The sequence below is a fragment of the Tasmannia lanceolata genome, unplaced genomic scaffold, assembly GCF_043159265.1.
Source record: "Tasmannia lanceolata isolate RefF3 unplaced genomic scaffold, GAP_Taslan_0.1 ptg000019l, whole genome shotgun sequence".
NCBI classification, from domain to species: domain Eukaryota; kingdom Viridiplantae; phylum Streptophyta; class Magnoliopsida; order Canellales; family Winteraceae; genus Tasmannia; species Tasmannia lanceolata.
The window spans coordinates 9,804,350-9,827,512 of record NW_027518696.1 but is presented as its reverse complement, the minus strand read 5'-3'; the positions used below and the strand labels follow the sequence as shown (position 1 = coordinate 9,827,512).

The 23,163-nt window shown below is 39.8% G+C and overlaps 3 protein-coding genes across 3 annotated transcripts in view; all 3 read left to right on the top strand.

Annotated features, from left to right (window-relative positions):
* LOC143853553 (uncharacterized) overlaps positions 1–3,920 on the top strand; it is a 65,300-nt gene extending 61,380 nt beyond the window's left edge. Inside the window, exons 21-25 of the mRNA XM_077363363.1 lie at positions 1,711–1,842; positions 1,944–2,051; positions 2,295–2,407; positions 2,629–2,727; positions 2,818–3,920. Coding sequence (XP_077219478.1) covers positions 1,711–1,842; positions 1,944–2,051; positions 2,295–2,407; positions 2,629–2,727; positions 2,818–3,313 — 948 coding nt within the window. The 3' untranslated portion in view covers positions 3,314–3,920. The remainder of the gene's footprint in view (positions 1–1,710; positions 1,843–1,943; positions 2,052–2,294; positions 2,408–2,628; positions 2,728–2,817) is intronic.
* A 749-nt stretch (positions 3,921–4,669) lies between these two features.
* Positions 4,670–9,735, top strand: ATOEP16-2 (Mitochondrial import inner membrane translocase subunit Tim17/Tim22/Tim23 family protein). The gene is made up of 7 exons (XM_077362531.1): positions 4,670–4,894; positions 4,980–5,031; positions 7,557–7,628; positions 8,392–8,423; positions 8,603–8,636; positions 9,178–9,245; positions 9,375–9,735. Exons 1-7 carry the CDS (start codon positions 4,778–4,780, stop codon positions 9,516–9,518), a joined length of 519 nt encoding a protein of 172 aa, XP_077218646.1. The 5' UTR covers positions 4,670–4,777; the 3' UTR covers positions 9,519–9,735.
* Positions 9,736–12,415: 2,680 nt separating this feature from the next.
* LOC143853072 (zinc knuckle (CCHC-type) family protein) lies at positions 12,416–14,149 on the top strand. Its single transcript, XM_077362795.1, has 2 exons — positions 12,416–12,571; positions 13,059–14,149. Exon 2 carries the CDS (start codon positions 13,082–13,084, stop codon positions 13,871–13,873), a length of 792 nt encoding a protein of 263 aa, XP_077218910.1. The 5' UTR covers positions 12,416–12,571; positions 13,059–13,081; the 3' UTR covers positions 13,874–14,149.
* Positions 14,150–23,163: the final 9,014 nt, after the last annotated feature.

The window sequence follows — 23,163 nt, the reverse complement described above, 5'->3', positions numbered from 1 at the left end:
AAGTGCCAATGGTTGATGTCAATCTCAAAATCCCTAATCTCTTTGATGAGGCTGGTTCGCTTAATCTCGTTAGGATCAAACACCTACTTGATGTTGCTTAAGAATCCCCTTGTATAAGTAATTTTGTTCCTAATCGAGAGTAAAAAGAGCCTCAGCCCTATCAAAAAGGCTCTACCGTCTGGGAAATGGAGGGTGGGATCTGGCTCACTCAAATACCAGAAAATGGAATTAGGGCCTTGGTCTGGACCATACTGGTGACATCTGCAGCGAGCCCCAGATTCCAGGTCTTAAAATTTGAGGGTGATCTTAATGTAGTTTATGGAGATTTTATTTTATTTTATTTTTGTTTAAGTTTCTGGGCCCCTATCATGTTAAAATGTGATAGTTTTGGGGCCTTGGTTATTCTGAATTTGACTTGGATTGCTGTTTTCACTTAGAAAAGTATCTTGTAGTCTGATTTAGGTTCAGGAATAGAAAGTTAGGACTTCTCACGAAGGTCCAAATAGGTTTTCTTACTCACTTCAGCCTTTTATTTTGGGAGATGGGATTTAGGAGTTTTCTTAATGCCTTAGAAAAATTTCTTTTGATCAAAATAGAAGTTGTAGGATCGTGGTGCTTACCAACTATCCCACCAAATCAAAACTTCATTTATTCTATACTCGACAAAAGCAATTGCTAATGGGAAAGGCGCTACCATTATCTTTATTAAGAGTCGAGACCAGGGGCCATTGTTGGCATAAGGCCTAGGACCACGCAGCCAACCTCCGATCTGGGTCCGGTAACCCGCCTAGGCCAACAATCCCCCTCCCCAACAATGACCCTGGGGGACTCGAACCTGAGGCTCGGCTCTGATACCACTTTGTAGGATCATGGCGCTTGCCAACTATCCCGAAAGCAATTGCTGATGGGAAAGGCGCTACCATTATCTTTATTAAGAGTCTAGACCGGGGGCATTGCCGGCACAAGGCCTAGGACCATGCGTCCAACCTCCGATCCGGGTCCAATAACCAGCCTAGGCCAACAGAAATCAAGAATTTGCAGTTGAGCAGGGTTTTTCCATCGGTACTGTTCGATTGAATTTCATTACAATCTGGTTTTCTCCATTGGAGTGACACCTTCTTCTGTCTTTCGTGTTCTCCTTATCTAGCCTAATACTTGTAAGGATTGTTTTATTCGTTTGTTGGTTTTGATGGATTTCGTTTCTGTTACTAACTCTTTGAAGAATGAATTTATAGAACAGTTTGAGTAAATGTAATACATATCAGTTCTACATACATACCCAATATCTGGTTTCATTCTGTGAAACATCTTCTCTGCTCCCAACTGCAAGCCTTATTGGCATTTTCACCAAGTGAAACAGGTGATTTCCTAATTTTTTCAAGAGGTAGTAAGGTCTCTTGAACTTTTGGGCCTGGGATAAAGTTTTTGAAATTTTACCAAGCTTGACAAAAAACTGTACATAGACTGTTGAACATGGTTCTCAGATATCTGATGTAACTAGCTGACATCCCAGCCAAGTTGAGCTAGCTGGTGTAATTAACTCAGTATACAACTTGCAACAATGTAACTTTGTTTCTGCATTAATTAACTGTTTGTGGATCATGTAGTCTTTAATTTTTGCTGTATATTATTAGGATTGCCATTTATTCATTTTCTGCTTTTTAATTTTTTTGGTGGATGAAATGATGTTGATTTTCTGCTAATTTGCAGGATGAGCATCTAATCCGTCATATCGTTAAGAACAACCTCTTGAAACCAGTTGTAGAGGCTTTTATTTGTAATGGTAATCGTTATAATCTGCTGAATTCCGCGGTTCTTGAACTTCTAGAGTATATCTGTAAGGTGCTTCTCTCTCTTTTGCCTCTTGGTTCTCTCCTGTATTTTTATTTTATGTACATAAAGTTATTTCTTTGTCTTTTCACTGTCTTATTTATTTCGTGCAGGAAAACCTCAAAACCTTAATTTTCTACATAGTTGGTTGTTTCTGGGATCAGTTAGCAAAGTTTGAGTATTTGGGAACCATTCATGCACTAAAAGTTAAATATGAGCAGGTAGAGATTTTCTTTTATTGGATTATGTTTTGTTAGGTAGTGAAGATGTAAATCATGGTTGCACAAGCTAAAAACAAGTAAAGGCAAACGGCATTATTTTTCTAGTAGAAACGATTAAATTACTCGTTCCTCTGATTATGCACTTCCTCGTCTTTATGTACAAGTTCTCGGGGATTCTATTTAAGCAGCTTTACTCTTTCAGCTCACTTCTTCCCAATTCCTGACCCTGTTATGTTTTAATAGTGCCTAGAAAATGGTGAAACAAGAAACACGATTAATAACACGGTAGACCCCCGAAAGAGGGTTGAGGACCGTGCACTTGAGAAGGAAGAAGAGGACTACTTCAATGAGGATAGGTTTGTACCTATTATTATAGTGGTTCTTGTATAATGGGCCGTACGTTTTAGATTTTGACAACCGATTATCAGTCCAAAACCTGTTATTGGACTCAAATTTACATTTAATTTGAGTCCAATAATAGGTTTTGGACTGACAATCGGTTGTCAAAATCTAAAACGAACAGGGCCTAAATGATCTCCTCATGGGCCTTCTAGCCACTAACTTGATGTTTTATCAGCGATGAAGAAGATTCTGCATCTGCCCGTGCTTCACATACTCATAATCAACCATCTCCTGCTCTGCCCAATGGAACCAGTGCCAGCTACCCATCATTTAGGTATTGAAATTGGTGCTCCCACACTCTTGCTCTCTACATCTGTGTTGTTTCCATTGTTCATCTATATATCTTGTCTTCTTCATTTTGTAGACCTGGGTCTTGTGGGCTTGTTGACTATGATGACGACGAAGATGATGAAGACTACAATTCACCATCTGGGAGTAGGCAGGAAAATTCCACTGGAGGTGACAGAGTGACAGACTCTCCCAAGTCGAAACGTAAATCTTCTAGTGCCAACAGCAACAATGAAGAGCTTGGGATAACAAAGAAAAGCAGGCTGGATAATGGAAATGCGGCTGCTGTCTCTGTTGGCTGTTCTACTTTAACTCACGTCAATTCATCTGGTAAAAAATCGGCAATGCCTAATAATCCTCACACCGCAGACACAAACAGTGGTTCAAATGAACTTCATAGTGGAAAGGAACTCATACTTTCAAAAAATTGTTCTAATTGCTCACCCAACACTCCAGACACCAGACAGTTAAGTGCGGAGGATGGTCCACTAATGCCAATCAATAGCACTCCATCAGAGATGGGCGTCAACAGTGCAAATGTTACCGGTTCAGAACCATATTCAGTTCGATGATCCTGTTTACATCTTACATCGTTAGATATTATAATCGGAGCTGAAGAAATCAAGGTTGCAGATTCAGCTGCTTCATTTTCAAAACAAGACACATGGACAAGTTGGGAAATGGCTGATTTACGACAGCAACTTACTGATAATTAAGAGGCCTATGTGCACAAGTTGCTTTCCTATCTGTGGCCGAAATCTGATTAATATCTCAACACAAAACAGCCAAAATCCATGAATACGGTCTCTCATTCATTGGTTTGTCTAGGCCGTCATCGGACATATTGTTTTATGTAAAACATTCAGTCTAATATTTCTACTTTTCTCATGCCATGCCATATCTTTGTGAGCTGTTAGAAGGGCTCCAAGCTTGCATTTCCCTGTGTTTTCCTCTCATCTTTGTAAAATTTTGTAGGGTTTTGGTTGAGTTTTTGTCGGAATTCAGGTGAAAGAAGGGTGGTCTCAGCATAAAATACCAGATGTAAGCTGTATCTCCACTGGCTGTGTAACTCCTCATTTGGAGACTACTGTACATTAGATTTGGTGGGAATCTTTATGTTGAGATGACATTACACTGGTGGCTTAATTAATTGGAAAGGCAGATCCTTGTTTCCTACTACTTATTTTGCCATGCATCTCTCCATTTTTTCAGGGTTGCTGGAATGATCACATACTCTGAACATCCAGTGTATATGATATTCACCTCAGTAAGAGTCTGATTTGTTTCCACACCCACCAACTGATATTAATCAGCCCAGAGCAGAACAGCAAGAGGGATATAGCTATAATCTGTCTTCTAATACTCCACACAAAGCTTAATGCCAATGAAGTCTTAATTCTTTGATTCTCTCAATTTATAGTTGTGGTTTTGATTTCTACAAGATTAATGGCCTTGATTTCACATAGTGAGACCCAAAACTTGCCTGCTACCATTGGATCCCAACAGTGACTATCAGCCACTCCTCCTTATCTGAATTAACACTAGTTAAAGTCATTTTCCAGGCATTGACCCAGAGTGATAGTTTGTGGACAAGTGAAAATTTCAAACCTCTTTTTTTAATCTCTAATTGGTTAGGGGAGAGAAACAAAAGTGTTTCTTTTCTTTTATGGTACTGATATTGCCACTACTATCTTTTAATAATTGCACAAACTCAGCTTGTCCTTTTGCAGCTGTTTGAATTATAAAAGACAAGATGAGTCAGTAGAATTATCAAAACATGATAGTGCCAATATCAATAGCCTTCTGCCACGTCTTGCATTGCTCTTTGTATAACGCGCCACGAAGCATCAGTCAGCCACGTGTCGACGCCTCCTCCCTCCCAAGAACTTTTCTTCAGCCCTTCTCTCTCTCTCTCCATATATATCTCTCGCGCCTTCATTTCTTCACTCAAACATTTTCGTCCTCTTCATCTTTCCTTGGATTTCCATTTCTCGCTTTTCTGTATCTCTGTTTGGTTTGCAGAAAAAAAACCAAAGATGAGCACTAATCGATCACTCCTGGACGAGCTCCGAAGCTTTGACAAGGATGGATTCTTCGATCTCGGCCATCCACTCCTCAATAGAATGTTCGAGAGCTTCGTCAAAGCTGCAGGGGTACTTTCCTTTTTTCCATCGACTTTTCTCCTTCTTCTTCTTCTTCTCTTGTTTTAGGGTTTCTGTTTGCTTTTTTTTTTAATAGATCGGGGCGGTTCAAGCTGTCGCGCGGGAGGCGTATCTTACCGCGGTCGAAGGTCTGTGCTTTTTCTTTAATATATGTTTTTGTATGAGATTATTACGAAAATACCCTTGTGAAAAAAAAGAGATGGGTGGAAATACCATTTGCACCCTACTACTTTTCGCTGATAACGTAATTAATAATTTATTATTGGGATTTTTACAGATAAATCAATATGCTAATGCCCTGTTCGTTTGGGTATGCTAATCTAATTTTGGGTCCCACTATCGGATTTGGGGTGCCCACAATCTCAAACGAACAGGTCCTAAAAAGGAGTAAAGGACCTGGGGCTGTTACTTTGAATTATGATTTTTTTTAAAAAAAAAATTTCCCAAGTGGACAAAAATGCCCTTTTAAGTAACCCTGAAAGAATGGATTTTTTTTTTTGCTTAGAAAAGTTCAATGTAATATTTAGGGACATTTCCGGAAACATCTATAAGGAAGTTGAATTGTTTTGCCATTTAATATGTCAATCTCTTGTTGGGGAAATCATTTGCAAATTAGGATTTATATGCAAAAATCCCTTTATTAATTTAAAACACGTTGAGGAGATGGATCGAATCCGCTAACAAAAAGTAAAATAAAACAGATTCTTCCTACTTTTATAATGAAAATCCTAATTTAGATTAAAACATTTATTAAATAGTGGTAAATCATCAATTCACACTGAGTAAAATTAAAATAAATAGTGCTTATTTCTTAATAAACACTACAAAAGGCATGGAAAGGATGTGGGTTCTGTTTTCTCTACAACGTCTTTTTCAATAATTTTGAATCACTCACAAGATTTTCATAGAAACTGAGAAAATGATGAATCATCCATCAGTTTTTTTAATTCTGAAATTGAAAATGACGAATGAGGGCAGTCTAGTTGCTATCACTTCATTATCATGTTGGCAGAGAGTATCATAGCTAGCCTCAATGAATGAGGCATAGATTCAAGTAGTCAATGCAGACTACTAAACAATTTTCCACAAATCCTTGTGGATTTGTGATGTATCTTTGAAGAAAAACTGGCCCAAGGTTGAAACTTAGGAATTAAGGTTGAATTCTTACCTTAAATAGTGCCAGTTTCGAGTTCTGTCCTATCCGTACTAGACCTTGCAGTTGCAATCTTGTTACTTGTGAAGGTTGTTTTAGACTATGATTTAGCTGACACTTTGAATTTATTATTGACACGTGGCGTGTCGACACTTCTTTTGACACTTTTAAATGGACGGCTATAAGTGTCGGTTTTGACATGTTTTTGTACCATGTTTGTGACATAGGCTCCGTTTCTTTCAATGTAAAACTGGACGTAAAATTTGTTTTATGTTATAAAAATGAACATAAAATAAATTTTGCTTCCATTTTTACGTTGTAAGAAATGGAGCTATAATGTTTTATTAGTGAATATTGTGTTTACCTTTTTTTATTATTATTAACTCTTTTTTATTATTGTTGGGAAGGTTGCCTTATTTCCCACCCACATGACTTGCTTGGGTGGGAAGGCAAGAAGGAAAAAAGGGAAAGTATCTTATTTCTCTTGTTTTATTCCCATTTGGTTGATATGCCAAAATAGCAAGTGTTGCTTCTAGGTTTCTTAGAAAACCTAAGTATAATAGTGAAGACGTGAGTGTCTCTTGTGTGGCTTGAGAGAGGAGAGTGAAAAAGAGAAAGAGATGAGAGAGAAAAAGAAGAGAAAGTGGGCTTTTCTTCTTGGATTTTTCTCTTGGCTTTTCTTCTTGGGTTTTTTCTCTTGGGGTTTTCTCTTGGGTTTTCTCTTGTACGGTCTTGGTTTGGGAAGCAAGGAAAGGGTTGCGAGTTTTGGGTTTAATCCATTGTAATCCTTGTATATTGTTTTTCTCATAGTGGAAGATCGTGTTTCTTGTCCGTGGAGTAGGCTTGGCCAAACCACGTAAAATGTTGGTGTTCATCTTGTGCTTGCTTGTATTATTTTACTTTTCCGTTTAATTTGTGCACGATCGAATTGTTTTACCCGGCGGATTTTCTCAACAATTATAAACTCTTCTTTTACCTCTTCTTTAATTAATATTTGCTATAATGTCCCCTCCCCTAAACCGAAAACCTTAAACAAACTCTTATTCCAATATTATTTTCATTATATCCAATTGGTCCCTCCTCCTCATTGCATATTGGAGACTAAAGAGAATAGATTAAATTGATGTGTGTGTTATTTGACTGTCTCATATTTGTTTTAGTTATAGTTGATTATTCCTAAGATTTGTTACTTTGTTAAATGAATATCATATTTATAATGTTGCAAATTATGATAATCATTAATAGTTTTATATGTGTAGGTGTACGAGTGTGTCACTGATTCTAGATTTTTAGGTTACGAAGTCGAGGTGTCCATGTTGAAACTCAACACACGAATCCTTGTCCACAAATCATGATTATATATACTTTATGTTTAGCTGTGTCCCTACTTCTAAATTTTGGGGATTTGCCGTTTCCAATGTTCCGTGTCCGTACCAAGCGGCATGTGTCCACGAGTCATACGATTTAGATAATATTGAGAAAATATGGGTGGATTTTCAGGTGCCGGCGTTGATTCAAATGGGATGCCACAAGAAATCCCCGGTAGAAAGAGACGGCTGACGGGACTCAAAGGTACTTAAAAAAAGCTTCCTACACTATCAAATTTAAGAAAGCTGTAGGGGCCAGGGGGTCTGCAAAATTCGCTGTCCCTCTTGTGTACTTACGAATATTATCTGATAAGAGGGTACTTGATATTTCCACCCACTCTGTCTTATCCTTAAAATGGCTGCATTTCAATCTCATTTGTTCATCTCTTCCTGGAAGTAAGGTCATTTTGAGGAAGAGAGAACAAAAGTGATGAAAATGTGCGAAAGGGGATAGAAATATCATTTTCCTTTAAAATATAACAGATTTCTGGCTTAAAAATAATCATAAAATTACAGTGTGTTGAATCATGGGATCATCTCCATCATATGATCTCTGATCAGAAATTTGAAAACGTGAACTACTACACATTCAAGCCTTCCAGTTTGGATGGTAGCATCCATCCTCCCAGTGCAATTTTGAGTGTATTGCACCTCCAGTCTTGGCTTAAAGTCATGGGTATGCTCCCCAGTAACGCGAGTTCGAATCCCCTGAGCTTACCCGATGTGCGTGGTCTACGGGTGATTGCTCTCATCCGTAGGGAATAGTCCCGCCCAAAAAATTGGGGTGGGGATACCCTATGTCATCAAAAAAAAAAAAAAAAACTCTACTTGAAAATGTAGAGAGGAACTCTAAGTTCCCAGAGTTGCACCTGTTTTGATAGTTATATCACTTTCATATCTTACTCTTTATTCTTTATGCCAGTTTCTCCAGTTTCTTCCCTTCTCATAACTGCTTATGCCTTTTGCAGGAGAGACTTGTGCAAAATCCCTGGAAGCCATGGTAGGAAGTCCAAAACTTTTTGTGAATTAGGGATCTCCTTTAGTTACTTTTATCTAATAATGTGAAGAATATCACATGCTATGATTTTTAAGCACGAGTAGAATACTTCTATATCAAAATGGGTCATATCTCATTACATGATGAATTGCAACTGGCTTTTGTTGTTATTGTTTTCTCAGGTGAGGAATACGGGGAAAGAATCAATGCAATGGGGTAAGCTTAATCATTTTTGTTTGTCCTAATTTGACAAAAAAAAAGAAGGGTGGATCCATGGATCGAGGTCGCGATCTGCTCAATTCTTAATTTGACTGCATTTCCAGCCCTTTACTTGGTTTTCTTTTCCAGAAAATAAAGGTTCAGGGAAAGACAAACAGGAAGGGGTGGAGATCCTAAGATTGGTGGAAATACTATTTCCCTTAAAAAACTTGTAATATCTAATAATACGTAGTGTAGAGGGTGAATATTTTGCACATTTATTACATATTGTTGAATCACACTTATAATTTATACTAACCCATCTTGTAAAAATTATAAAGATGGCCTCATGGCCCTATAATCCACCCTCTTGCTAGTCACTTAATTCATTGGACCTTAATATGATCCAGAGTCCAGAGTCCAGACATCATTTGCTGATCTTGAATTTGGATCTATAACTTCTCTAACCCTAATCACATCCCGAAAACGGGTCTTTTAAGGGATGTCCAGATCCATTTTTCTCTTCAAAGAAACATCAGCTAACAAGGCTTTATCACAGGACTTGCTGCTGGCATGTATTCTGGTCTTACATATGGCTTAAGGGAGGCCCGAGGTGCCCATGATTGGGTAAGTTCATTTCTTATCTTATTACCTTCAACATTTTCATCAAAAGTTACTTCAATGGTCTATATGTTACTACTCTTGAATTTCATAAATGATACTGTTAACACCTGGGTGGTTTGCGATTTGCTGCAGAAAAATAGCGCTGTTGCAGGGGCAGTCACAGGAGCAGCATTGGCACTCACCTCAGAAGGTGCCTCCCATGAGCAGATTGTTCAATGCGCCATCACTGGAGCGGCTCTGTCCACGGCGGCCAATGTTCTCGCTGGGATTTTCTAGACATTCCTGGTTAGATTTTCATAAGTGGGCTATTAGATGCATGCAATGTTAGGACTTAGGACTTGTAGATCAATGTTCTGAGAATAGTTTGCTTTTCATCTTTTTGGTGGTTCTTGGATTAGTGGTTTCTCTACTACTAGTATCTATCTTCTTCAGTTGCTTTCTTACGTATGGGTTTTTGAATGTTGAATTGGAAATTTGTGATTTCTTTGTTTGAGTTAGACCGTCCAGTTGATTTGCCCTGAGCCACCTACTTGTAGGGAAAAATGAGCACTCTTTTTCCTTATTTTGGGCCACTTATTACCCTCATCCCAATCGTGCCCTCTCAAATCTCTCTCCTCCCTACCCGCCCTACCCCTAACTAATTTATCATGAAAAAAATTTCCTGGCTGCTATACATGGCCCAAAGGGTAAGCTTGCATGGTTGTACATTTGTAATTTCCAAAAAAATGAGGGTAATTTTTGGAAAATAATTCCTTTTATGGGTAAATTTGGAATCTCAAAAAGAGTAAGAGAATAATATGGAAAATTGAGTTTTAAGAGTAAGGGTACCCTAATAAATCCCATGATAATGGATTAATTGTGTTGATTCTTTTTTCGCACACATGATCTTGATCCTTTTTGTTTAATCAATCCATTTGCAAGCCATGGCTTCACACACGATGTATGGTATATGTACACTAGTATGCTGACCTGGCAGCGTTTCTTGGATTTTAAGTAAGAAATTCAGGTTTTAGAAATCTCTCCCGCATCCTGCGATTTTTAAAACCTGGAAACATGGGACGGTCGTCAGCTCTCTTGCTGTCGGAAAGAAGTGCTAGAAATCAGAAAGAGGTTGTTGTCTTTCTTCTCTTGTCTCCCAACTACAATTCTGACGAAATACAGTATTCTAAAATCCCCGTGTCCTAACCCCCTAAGGCCCTGTTCACTTGTTTTTCCGGGAAAGGAAAAGAAAATGTTTCCCGGGAATCTGACGTGGCATTAGGAAAAGAAATCTAGGGAATCTGTGCAGGAAAAGGTTTCCCTGGAATGTTCACTTGCGCAGGAAAAGGTTTTCAGGGAAACTGCTTGCCCTTCTTTTTGCACTAGTTTTTCAGGAAAACGAAATCCGTGTGTTTTTGGTCGGAAATGAAATTCCTAAAAGGGGGGAAAATTGGTTTTTCCATGTTAATTTTTGACTTCTTGCTGAAATTCCACATGTATAATTATATTTTCCGTGTAAAGCAAGTGAACACTAGAATTCTGTCTTGTCAAGGTCTTGTCAGGGAAAAAAGAGGCTGTTTTCTAGGGATTTACTTTCCAGGGAACGCAAGTGAACAGAGCCTAAGAGAATTTACAAATAACCAAAAAAATGGTTTCCCATAATAGACAAAAACAAATTTAACAAAATTTCTTTTTTCAAAGTCAATAATATTCCTAGAGTTTTAAAAAGGGAGAAATTATATGATGAATGGGCATACAAAGCCGTAAAGGTAGTAAGGTGGTACGATGGAAATATCACTCTTGATATTTGATCCAACAGTAGATTCTCAAAAAGTAAGCTGTTGTTTTATCAAAAGTCAGTATCACCCTTGATATTTAATCCGACAGCAGATTCTCAAAAAGTGAGCTGCTGTTTTATCAAAAAACAGGGAGGGGAGTACGTTATTACACCCGGTCATCATATAATTTCTCTTAAAATGAGTACTAAGGTGGCGTAGGACTCTTTTGTTGTTTCATGTTTTATGTAAGCGAACACGGGACAGCCAACTCCCATGCGCGTGGCAACCAGGACCCTTAATCCTTCCCACGTGAAGTAAATCAGTCCCTCTACAGTTATAGATACTTACTCATAATGGATCCACCAATGTCTTAGTCACGATCCATTCAAATACCTTAAGCCCATTGAGTATTTTTTTGGCACACTTTCGGGTGGCCCAGTGCACGAGGCTCCCGCCATTGCGGGGTATAGGGAGGGCTAGATGTACGCAGCCTTACCCTTGCTTTGCAGAGAGGCTCTTTCCGTGACGTGAACCCGTGACCATTGGGTCATAATGAAGCAACCTTATCCTTGCACCAAGGCTCACCCTCTAAAAATTGTTCGGTAAAAAAAAAGGCCCCTCCATAAAGATGGTCAGGATCACCGCATGGGTCAATAGAATGTATGCTGATCTGAGTATTATCTAGACCTGGCAAAAAGTGACCCGGACCCGTGGGTCCACCCGCCCTGCCCGTAATTTATAGGGTCCAGGTCACTAGTTAGTGACCCGTTTGAAATTTGATCCGGCCCGTACGGCTCACGTCAAAACTGGGTTGGGCCCGGTGGATCCGCGGGTGCTTGTAAAAACCCAAGTGATTTAGATTTTATATGGTGTAAGCCCTTATAATCCCGTATTTTTCAGATTGTACTGTATAGACAACATCTTAGGATGATCTAAACCGTCCATGCGATGTAACACAACTTAAATAGGTTGTGCCCCAAAAATGATATCCTTAGGATGATCCTAGCCCTCCGATCTATAGGGGTTTTCCATAAATAATAGTATGTGATTCCTACATAGATCAGAGGGCTAGGATCATCCTATGGAAATGATTTTTTGGGCTCAACTTATTTACGTTATTGTCCATCGCATGGATGGCTTGGATCATCCTATTATAGTGTGGGAATAATACCAACAAAAAGAAAAAAAAACGGGTGACCCGTGGGTTGACCTGGCCCGTACAGGTGGGGTCGGATCCGCGATTAGTGACCTGTAAATTTTACGGGTCATTTTTGACCCGGCCCGTTTGACCGGGACCCGTACGGGTCGGGTCAAACCGTCGAGACTATTAATCTATTATCGTATCATGATTGATCAAAGTGGGTCCACATAAATGGACGGTCGATATCCCCTATCGGACAAAACGCGTATGGTAATTGACCCAAGGGGCCGCATACTTCTATACTTCTATATAAAAATTAAAAAAGCTATGGAAATATCGCCTCTTTTCGGTCGACACTGCAAAGTTTTACAGAGTTTCTCCGTCTGCTCTGAGAAGAAGGCTTTTCCGGTTTCTACTCTGTGATCTTGCAGGTATTTCGATTCCTTATGTTTATTTTTTTTTCTCTAGGGTTTCCATGGCGTTGATTGCTTTTGGTATCATTCTTATGGTGTAAAAAACCCTAAAACACGCAAAAAACCTTCGATCTTGAACCCACACTGTTAGCGCTAGGGTTTGCTTGGTTTTGGAGGGATTAGCCGATCTCGAACCCACACTTTTTGCGCTAGGGTTTGGATTTGGAGGGATTTTTCTTTGTTTTTCCAAAGGTTAATGCTTTTAAACATTATCTGGGCATTTTTGCCTTGTAGAAATAATGAATTTTTATCTTAGGTTGCGGACTAAGGGCCTGATGTTGGAAATTTTAGGGTTCTTTGAAGTTTCACCTTCTGTGTTTTGAAGAAGTGGAATTGAATCGATCCTGATATCAGGAACTTGTGCAGTTTTAGGTTCTGGGTTCTGAAGAAATATAAATAAATCGATCCTGATTTTGGGAACTTCTTGTTTTTCTGTGGTTTTTAGGGTTAGGGTATCGAGTTTGAGTAATGTCGAGCAAGAAAGAAGAGAAAGCTCAGGTAGCGTCCGAGCGGATCAAGGCGGCCGCATTGACAGCTGCTAAGGGTCTCAGCCGTGCTCAGGCCGAGCGTGCGGCTGCAGCTGCCGCTCGAAATGTGAATGCATATGGGCAGAAGGAAGAAGGGCCGAGCCGATGGCAAGAACGTAAAGAAGCCAAGCGTCAGATGTATCTGATGAGTACTGAAAAGGCTGTGAAATTGGGTGAAAGAAAGGACCTCAAACCCTCGATGTCTTCTATCGGGGGGTCATCTTCTCAATGCCAAAAGTGCTTCCAACCTGGTCATTGGACCTTCGAATGCAAGAACGAACGCGTCTATATTTCACGCCCCTCTCGGACCCAACAACTCAAAAACCCTAAATTGAAGATGAAGCTTTCGGTCTCGTATGAGTTGGACAATCCTGATATTCCTCCTAAAGCGGAGAAGGGCGAAAAGAGTAGTAAGAAAAGCAAGAGGAAGCATCGTGCGGGTACTGATACGGAGAGCGACAATAGTGAGGCTTCTGTTTTCGAGACTGAAAGTGACTCATCGTCAGTGACAGGGTCTGAGTATTCTTCGGCCGGGAGTAGCTCGAGTTACAGTTCATCATCGGAATCGGAGGAAGAGCGGAGGGGGAGGAGGAGAAAGAAGAAGCAGCAGAAGAGGAGGCACAAAAAGTACAGCTCGTCATCAGATTCGTCTGATACAGAGTCGGCTTCAGATTCGGATTCTGATGATAAGGGCAGTCGAAGGAAGAGCAAAAGGCATAGTCGAAGGCATTAAACGAGGTAGTGAAGAAGATATGCGCTCTCATTCTCGGTAATGATTTTCATGAGTATCTTTGTATGTTTACAACCTAAAAGTGAGTAATTGCTTTCGTCGGTATGCTTATTATATGCCTAGAAGTGTGACTTTAGGTCTTGGATCTAGTTGTGGTCAGGGCCCTCTTAAAGAACTTTATAAGTTGCTTCATGTTCTAGATGTAGCTATTAAAAACTTTTGTTGATGACTGTTTGTTGGAAGATCGTTTTATTACATTTTGTTATTGACTTTGTTTCATATGTCTATTCATCTAGGCCATTTAAATAGAATATATGGTGTGCTTTTGCAAATTACTCTTTCCAAGTTCAATATCTTTGCAATCCTAAGGTTTAACCAACAATATATTTCTATATATATGAATTGCAATCATTTTGCATAAATATTTTCCAGTATGGGGTTGGGCTTGTGTTAGTTCAGATGTGATTTTGTTTTGCCTACTGTAGAATTGCCTTTAGAGTTTATTACAATTTTACTTAAAGGAAGCCTTCTCACACCAGCCACCACAGAGGTACCTTAGAAGAAATTTTGCTGGGTTAATTGTGAAGTGGGGCATCATGACTCAGTTCATCACTTAAGTACTATAGATTTACTTATCAAAATCAGATTTGCACTCTGAGTTCCCCATAATCATGTTTTCAGGTTTTGACCTATTTATTCATGCGGCAGCGCCCGGGAGAGGAGAGAAGAGGGGGTAAATTTCTATATATATGAATTGCAATCATTTTGCATAAATATTTTCCAGTATGGGGTTGGGCTTGTGTTAGTTCAGATGTGATTTTGTTTTGCCTACTGTAGAATTGCCTTTAGAGTTTATTACAATTTTACTTAAAGGAAGCCTTCTCACACCAGCCACCACAGAGGTACCTTAGAAGAAATTTTGCTGGGTTAATTGTGAAGTGGGGCATCATGACTCAGTTCATCACTTAAGTACTATAGATTTACTTATCAAAATCAGATTTGCACTCTGAGTTCCCCATAATCATGTTTTCAGGTTTTGACCTATTTATTCATGCGGCAGCGCCCGGGAGAGGAGAGAAGAGGGGGTAAAACAAGTGGTTATCTCTTTACTTCTAGTTTATAAAATATTGATCATTGCCTGGGTGTATCATGTTGGGGATTTAATAAGTTGAGCATATGCATTGCGTTGGATCAAAATCATAGTTTACAAGCGAGGAAAGCAGGTTAAAAATATAAAGACCCATAGCTGTCCAGAGTTCCTTTTCTACTTTTCCGACCCTTTCTTTGACTCAAAATCGAATTATTTTATCTTCATTGATCACACACACACACACACACACACACATTCTTATTATGTATTATAATGTCTTTCCAACATGGAACTAGTGCTGCTCACACAAATAAATGAACAGATTCTAAGTAGACACGCTTTATCTTTGTTCAATGGTGGAAATGTAACAACACTATTATTTATTTTTTACTTTACTTTTTTTAGTTGGTGAGAAATATCAGAATTGGCAGCAAAAAATGAAGAAAATAACGCCTTTGGCTGAAATCTTGCTTGATCTTTTTTTCTTCTTCCTTTTCTCTTCCTATTTACTCTTTGCGTTTGTCTCCTTTCTTCATATTCTTCACTAAATCACCGTCCTCGAGAATCTTTTATGGCAACAATAAGATTTTTGTTGATAAACTTCAATGCATGAGGTTACCTTCTCTAAAATGAGCGTGCAATCTAATAATTATTTGAAACTTAGAAAATGCTCGAATTATATTATGTCTTACCAGAAGATATGAGGAGACCTCCCCTTTCCTCTATTATTGACTTGACATCTAAGTACCTGACTCATCTGTTGGTATCTTTTTGTTGTGAAGCTAATAAGCATCATGGCGCTCTCCCCTGAACTATTAAGGCTGGAAATCCCGAGAATTGAGAAGACTTCTATTGAATTGAAGGTGTAGGAAAGACAAGTTCGGAAATGACCAGATTAGCAGCAGGGAGTCGACCTCACCCTGAAGTAAAGCTGTACTTACATAAATTAAGATGCCGGTGATGCCCATCTGCTTCCCATCTATCTTGATTGAGGAGAGAGGGAGAGAAGGGGGATTGGAATTGTTATTTAATAATGTCTGCCCTAGTGTATATAGAGGTTAGGAATTGGGTGGCGCTGGTTATGGAGTACTATGAGAGCTGTTCATACCTCATTTGGCTGGTCGAAGCTTAACTTTAGTGTCAGATAGGTGGTTGGCTATGAGCAAATTTTATCCGATTCCAAGGGGACCTCCCCTTTCCTCTAGTACTGACCTAACATCTATCATCTATTGGTAACTTTTAAATGTTAAAGTAATAAGCTCCTGCTTCTACCTCTAACTAGTTTTTTTGAATTTCATCCATCCCATCCCTCCCCATACTTCTCAACAATTGCCCTTCATAGATTTTCTCTCTCCTCTCCAAACCTCCAGAATCACTTCCTTGGGGTGTTTGGTTGCTTGGCATTGACTCGGAGAGTAGCAGAATAAGTAGTCAACAGGGAGGAGACAAGCATATTGGATTTTCCTAGAACTTACCTCGAAGAATAGCTGTAAGTAGTGTTTGGTTGTGAACTTTGTATAGTGGTAGGGGTTGTCATTATTATTATTATTATTATTAAGACAAGCATATTGGATTTTCCTGGAACTTACCTCCGAGAATAGTTGTAAGTAGTGTTTGGTTGTGAACCTTGTATAGTGGTAGGGGTTGTCATTATTATTATTATTATTATTATTAGATAGATATAGAGCATCATTCCCAAGAAATCCAATCAAAATTTCACCTTTTTGTGCTTTTGGGCTTGGATATTATAAGGAGGGGGCATGAGTGACACATCATTAGACATGCAATGATTAACCATGAGACATCTTTGAGTCTCTCCAAGGATTTCAATGCTATATTGGCAACCAAACAAGGAGTTTCGCTGATGTGGCACTCAAATGCCAAGCAAAACCCCTAAGCCACCCCGGCTTTTGTTCAACCAAACACACCCGATGGGCCGTAGTCCTTAGGATCATATTTCCAATTTCCAATTTCCAATTTCCAATTCCCCTTGTTTCTTACGCCTATACACCAACTCCCACTTTACCAAATGCTTTAGTCTTTTTATCTTTTTTCCTTTTTTCTTTTTCCTTCCAATAAAAAGTTCCTTTTAACTCTTTCGTTTCTCTCAGCCCTAACCCCCGTATTTTTCTTAAATAAGGACAGTTGCAGAGTGGGGGAGAGAGAATGCTCACTATGAGAATTTGAAGTCCGACGCTTCGATAGAGCGAAGTATTTCTCTTCTGCATGTCCATGGATTTTGAAAAATTCGAACATAAAATAAATTGGTAAGTTAGAGAGAACCTCCTTAATTAGGGTTGTACAACCTCCAAAGGAAAGGAAAATTCTATTCCAACCTGCTAATTTCTTCACCATCCTTTCTAGGGGTGCAACTCGGGTCGGTCTCAACCCGACCCGACCCGAGGAACCCTTTTTTCCAACCTGAACCCGACCGACCGATTTCCAACCCAACGAGGTTCAGCCCTGATGCCCGAGGAACCCTTTTCCCGAGCCCGAACCCGACCTAACCCGAGTTTTTAAGCTTACATAAAAAAAATTTGATAAAAAAATGTCGGGTTTCACTCAGGTTGGGTTGCCCAAACCCTCAACCCGGGTTGCGAAAACTCAAGCCGAACCCAAACCCGACCCGACCCGACTTTTTTTCGGGTTGAACCCAACCCGAGTTGCACCCCTAATCCTTTCTGTAATAGGGGACCACAAAGCCCCAGATGAGCTGCTGAATCACAATGGTAAGCCCGGGTAAGAAAGCTGAAACTCAATGACCTAGCATCCAAAAGCCTTGGCAAGTTGGATGGTAGTGTCTTTCTTCACGTCGCATCTCTCCATTACACTCTTCCCCATACTAACCTTGAATCTGAAAATGGCTTGAAACCAGTGGAGGGTGATCCTTGAGTTCCTTGCCTGCGGCAAATTTTTTGCAGAATATTATGATATCAGCAGACTGGACCCGTGATAGACCCCACTTCTCTGATCTTGGCTCCCTCTAACAGACCTTTCTCCACCCTTCTAATTGCCTCCCTTATCAGATATTATGTAAGAGAAATTCTGTACTCCACCTTGCAAGACGACGAACAACATGTTGGCCAGTAACATCTTGATGGGATAATATTGGGACTTTGTGTCTTTGGAAATAGAATGGAATATTTCATGGAAGTGGGGAGGTTTTTCACGAATGACTTCTCATTAGATTCTCATTATGGTTTCATGGGTTTGATCTTCTTGTGTCATTTTTGTTGTCGGAAGCGACTCCTCGTTTCCCCTTATCCGCGTGAGATTTTCTCCGGGCTAAGGTTTAGGTTTTGGGATATTGATTACATCCGTGAAGGCATTGTACTATGGTTCAATGGGTGAGGATGCTAGGTTACCAGGTTCTCAAATCGGGTGGTTTGGCCTCAATGGGAAAATGGAGCACCTAACAACGCATCTTCACAGACCAAGAACTACGAGATCACCCCTTTCATTCTGGGGTGACGTTTTTATAATAATAAGTCAAGTCAAGAATCAGAATCGAACTGGAGGAGCTTGCCAGCATCTTGCTCCAAACCTTCGTAGATTGCTAAAGTGACGGCCTACAACTGATATGGATGCGCTCCAGCGCCATCTAGTGCTGGCACCTAAATTTCCCATAATCCCATGGCACAGCAATTCCAGAACTTTTAAGGTGTTCTACATGCCAATGATCCTACTCTCCCATCTGAAATGCTTGGGATTGAGTTTATTCCTTGCTGTGTGTTGGTCCTATTGCGATGCATATTAGAAAATCACACAGAAACTTGTGCCTACTTCTTTCTTTCTTACTGTAAATGGTTTAGCAATCACAGTACATGAGTGAATGACCATATGCATAAACATGAATTTTCAGTTTGAAACTTGAAAAATTATTACTGCAGCAGAGATCTTGCTGCTCCTGTCAGTCCAACCAGATCACGGGGTCTTTGCCACAAGAAATCCTTTTTGCTTTTCAATGCACTAGATACCTCAATGGTCTTTCTACGTTCTCCAAGCAATGCCTTTTCTGATCTCAAAACCAACATTTGTTGCTTGACACAAATTGTTTTTTTCTTCAGGCAGCTCCACGAGCTCCGTGACATTACGCATTTAGGGCTTCCATCACATTTTACACCTTATGCCAGTATCACTTTCATCACAGCTCTTTAATGTTGTTCCCATTGTCTAAATCCTGCGTGTTATATCTCCTTGTACATGTTGATCTTATGTTCTCTCTTTGAAAGAGGCAGAACGATGCCTTGTGTAGCTCCCACTCTCTAAGCACATCTCATTACATTGAAGGTTCTTGCGTTCTGGATCACCAGGCATATACCCAAGGTTTTAAATTTCAGTTTCGGTTTCGGCATCGGCTTTGGCTTAGGTCGTCATTGAAACGGAAGTATTTTGATTTCAGTTTGAAATTCCAGTGAAAATCATGTAAAATCATAGTAATATATGCAAATGATATAATTTAAAGATGGAACTTCAAGAAATTCTAGAATAAGATGCAAATATACACTTAAAAAACCATCACATTGAACTGTGCAAGTCTAAGTGCTTCCTATACAAGTTGGGTTACCTCAAGGTTCAGACCTTGTGCATGCACCACGACCAAAGCTAGTTGCTTTGAACTTCTGTTCTTCCCTCTTTTTCGGTCAATGGTTGTATCATTTCATGAACCTGTTGAACTAGAAGGCTCATTATTTCCCCAGTCTGTCATCAGAATTGGATCTTGACCAGTAGTTAGATGCAAAAGCAGGCTGATGATTAAGGTCTGCAATTTTTTGGCGGGGTTCCAAATATTTTCTAGGATTTGAGAGATTGTTGGATGATTCACGAATGCCCTTTGTGCAATGAAAAAAAAGGCCCGGTTACAGTTTGTTCACTTGGTTTTCGGGGGAAGGTCAATCGAAATCGTGTGGCTGACGGAGTAGACTTCCAGTTGGTGGAAGCATCGGTATCAAAGCAATTAAAAAATAGCGTTAATGATGGCTACAAAATGGATGTTGGGAAATTAAAAATAGCGCTAACCAATAGAGATCAATCTCTAAAGAAGCGTGTCAAACCTAAGGGGAAGCAGAAAGCCTCCGTGTTGGAAAAGCTAGCTCCATGCGTAGGGGTCAGAAAATCGAGAAATTTTTATTAGCTATGAGAGGCAGCCTTTCTTTTTTTGAAAGGAAGCTTCAGAGTCATTTTGCAAGGGAGTAGGAGAAGAAAAAAACTCTTGTTTCAGAAATCCAGAGAATATTGCTGTCAGGCCAAAAAAGACCTTGGTCTACGATGAACAAAAGGCCTTTGAAGAGTCTCTGACTCCCACAGAAAGATCCATGGCTATTTGGAAGGAGTGGAAACAATTCAAAAAAGTCGCAAGGGAGAACGCAGAGGAATTCTTTAGGTTGATTGGAAAGCGAGATGTAAAAGAAATATGTGTTCTAGTCTACAAGCTCCCTCATTTCAAGGAGGCTCTGGAAAAGGAGCGTAGAGAGAGGTGTTTGAGATGGGAAGCGCAAATGGTGATCGAGAACTTAGAAGTGGTACTGCTTGCTCCGGCTCCAGATGAGGAGTCAAAGGTTTCTAGGTGTTTGAGATGGGAAGCGCAAATGGTGATCGAGAACTTAAAAGTGGTACTGTTTGCTCCGGCTCCAGATGAGGAGTCAAAGGTTTCTAGGGATTCTCTGAATGTGGAGGTTAGTTAGTTGGTCCGTACGCTTCTTGCTCAGGAGGAAGGCTCAGGAGGAAGAGTCTAAAAGGAGAAGGAGGTTGAGGTGAACTCAGAGGAGGCTAGAACTTTAAAAAAGGAGGAGGTTTGAGTCGGATGAGTTTGATGAGTTGCTGTCAATTGGTGATGTGTTTGGGATTGGTTATGACGAAAACTTAGTTGCGACGAAGAAGATGTTCCTTGGTATGGAAGAAAGGGATCGGCGGGAGTAAAGGGAAAAAGAAAAAGTGGATGGAGAAGAGGGGTGAGAGTGGAATACTCTCAAGGAGTAGTTCAGTCCTCCTCCTGTATATAGTCTGTGTTGAGGGATTTTGTTTTAGGGTCACTTCTTTTCTGTTCTTTTTTCAGTCTTAGGTGGAAATTTTGTTATGGTGACAAGATCTGCCTCTAATAGTTAGTGGATGTATGGAGGCTGTTGCATTAAGACTCTTGCTGCTGTTAGCGGTTAAATGTGTGGATCTAGAGTTTAGATGGGAGACAATCTTGGTTGCATTATCTTTTTTTCTAAGCAGGATAGGTTGTTAGGAGGGCTGTAGTCTCTGGGTGTTCGGGTGAGGTTTGTTGGTGACGGTCAAAGGATTTTGGGAGGGCGGTTGTTTCGTTGGTAGGTTGTCTATTTAATGGAGTTATTAAAATTTCTCAGGAGAGATCATGGGAGCGAATTAAACGATGAAGATCCTCGTTAAGCTTGAGAGACTTTTTGTCTTTCGCTTTTTGAGGCATTTTATTATGGAAGTCTCTTGGGTGCAATGACTGTTTGGGTTGATATATTAGAAATTCTCAAAACGATGTAGATCTTCACCTAGCTTCAAAGACTTTGGCCGTCGCCTTCTGAGGCATTGATTTGATCATGGAAGCAGTGGAGCATATGAAACGAGGTAGATCCTCATCAGCTTGAGAGACCTTGGCCTTTCGCTTTTGGTGGCATCTTTTTGTTGAGATCATTACTTGTCCTCGGGGAGTCTAGTCTGGAGTTATGATTGGATGATTGATGGTTTGTTGGGAAGCTTGTTGGTTTGTCTATTTAGGTGGTTTTGAGTTATGATGGAATGATTGATGGTTTGTTGGGAAGCTTGTTGGTTTGTTCATTGAGATGGTTTTTTGTAGTGGGACTGAATAATTATCTTTATTATGATGGAATTGTAAGTAGATCCTAGTTTTGTTCTACTTATGGTTCAGGAGTATGCCCTTGACCAGATATGCTATGTTGCAAGCTGGGGCTCTGGTCCCCAATGTAATTCACTTTTGTCGACTTTCAAAAAAAAAAAAAGTTTACGATAGACCAGCGACGAAATGCCTTTTGCAATGGACCCTAGCAAATCCCTAGGGTCCATCGCAAAAGGCATTTCGCGGCTGGTCTGTCGCATGTTAGTCCATCCACATCGTGAATCGAGACAACAACATTTCGCGGCTGGTCTGTCGCATGTCAGACCACCCACCTCGTGAATGGAGACAACAGCTGTGAAATGCCTCTTGAGGTGGACCCTAGCAAATCCCATTTTTAGTGGCGGTCTTGGAGGAAGAGTTAAAACACATCAAAATTCCCACATTTTCGAACTTTTCGTGGAAACATGAAATTATCAAGTGGCAGGAGAGGGGAGGGGCAATGAGAGTTGGGATAGGGAGAAAATTGTCAGGGCATGAGTGAGAAGGGTCTGAATAGAGTTTCTTCTCTCTATTTTCAGCCACCTCTCACCCCTCCTCACTCATGCTGCAAAAGAGGCGGGGAGGATGCTCTTTTTTTTCCCCTGGTTGTAAAATCAGATAATCATATGAATCATGTTTGCCAGGTAAAATATGGATTAGCACAATCTTTTGTTTCATTTCTTTCCGTTCAAATGTTAAAAAAGAAACAATAAAAAAGTAAATGATATCTACGCCACAGGTGTTTTGATAAACATGCGCTCCACTTGTCTGTTGTGTATTATTAAAAGGGGATTTACGGTTCTCGAAAATCTCTTAAAGCCCTTTAAATACTACATGACAAACAAGTGGAGCGCATGTTTGGTAGCTGGAATTTTTTTGGTTCTTGAGACTTTTGTGGAATTTCCGCATAAAACCCACGTTTGGTTGCTGGGCCCAAAATAATCCCAGGAACCAAAATAACCCACCACGAAACCCTACCCTGAAAAAAGGAAAAAAAAAAAAAACTCCCAGGAACCAAAAATAAGCTTGCAGAAGATTTTTTTTTTTTTTTTTCTTCCCAACAAGTCATGCAACCAAACAAAGATTTTTTTTCCCACCATAGTCCGGTCAACAAAAAATGGGAATTTTATTTTACCGGGATACTTCCAGGGGTTTTTTTTTTCCACCAATCTCCCAGGGAATTTTTTGTTCCACAGAAATCCCAAGAACCAAAAAAAATTCCGGCAAAAAATAGAAGAAAGAAACTCGTTTCACAGATGGAACAGAAACGATCATTTTATTGGGAAAGAGCCCTCGCATCTCCTTCTCAAAAAAAAAAAAAAAAAAAAAAAAGGAGAAAAGAAAAAAGAA

Bases quoted from the DNA above. Each gene is read 5' to 3' on its own strand.
- ATOEP16-2 (XM_077362531.1), top strand. From the start codon at position 4,778: ATGAGCACTAATCGATCACTCCTGGACGAGCTCCGAAGCTTTGACAAG. The intron at 8,424-8,602 runs GTAGGAAGTCCA...TTGTTTTCTCAG, and splicing joins CAAAATCCCTGGAAGCCATG to GTGAGGAATACGGGGAAAGA. The intron at 8,637-9,177 runs GTAAGCTTAATC...GCTTTATCACAG, and splicing joins GAAAGAATCAATGCAATGGG to GACTTGCTGCTGGCATGTAT.
- LOC143853072 (XM_077362795.1), top strand. From the start codon at position 13,082: ATGTCGAGCAAGAAAGAAGAGAAAGCTCAGGTAGCGTCCGAGCGGATC.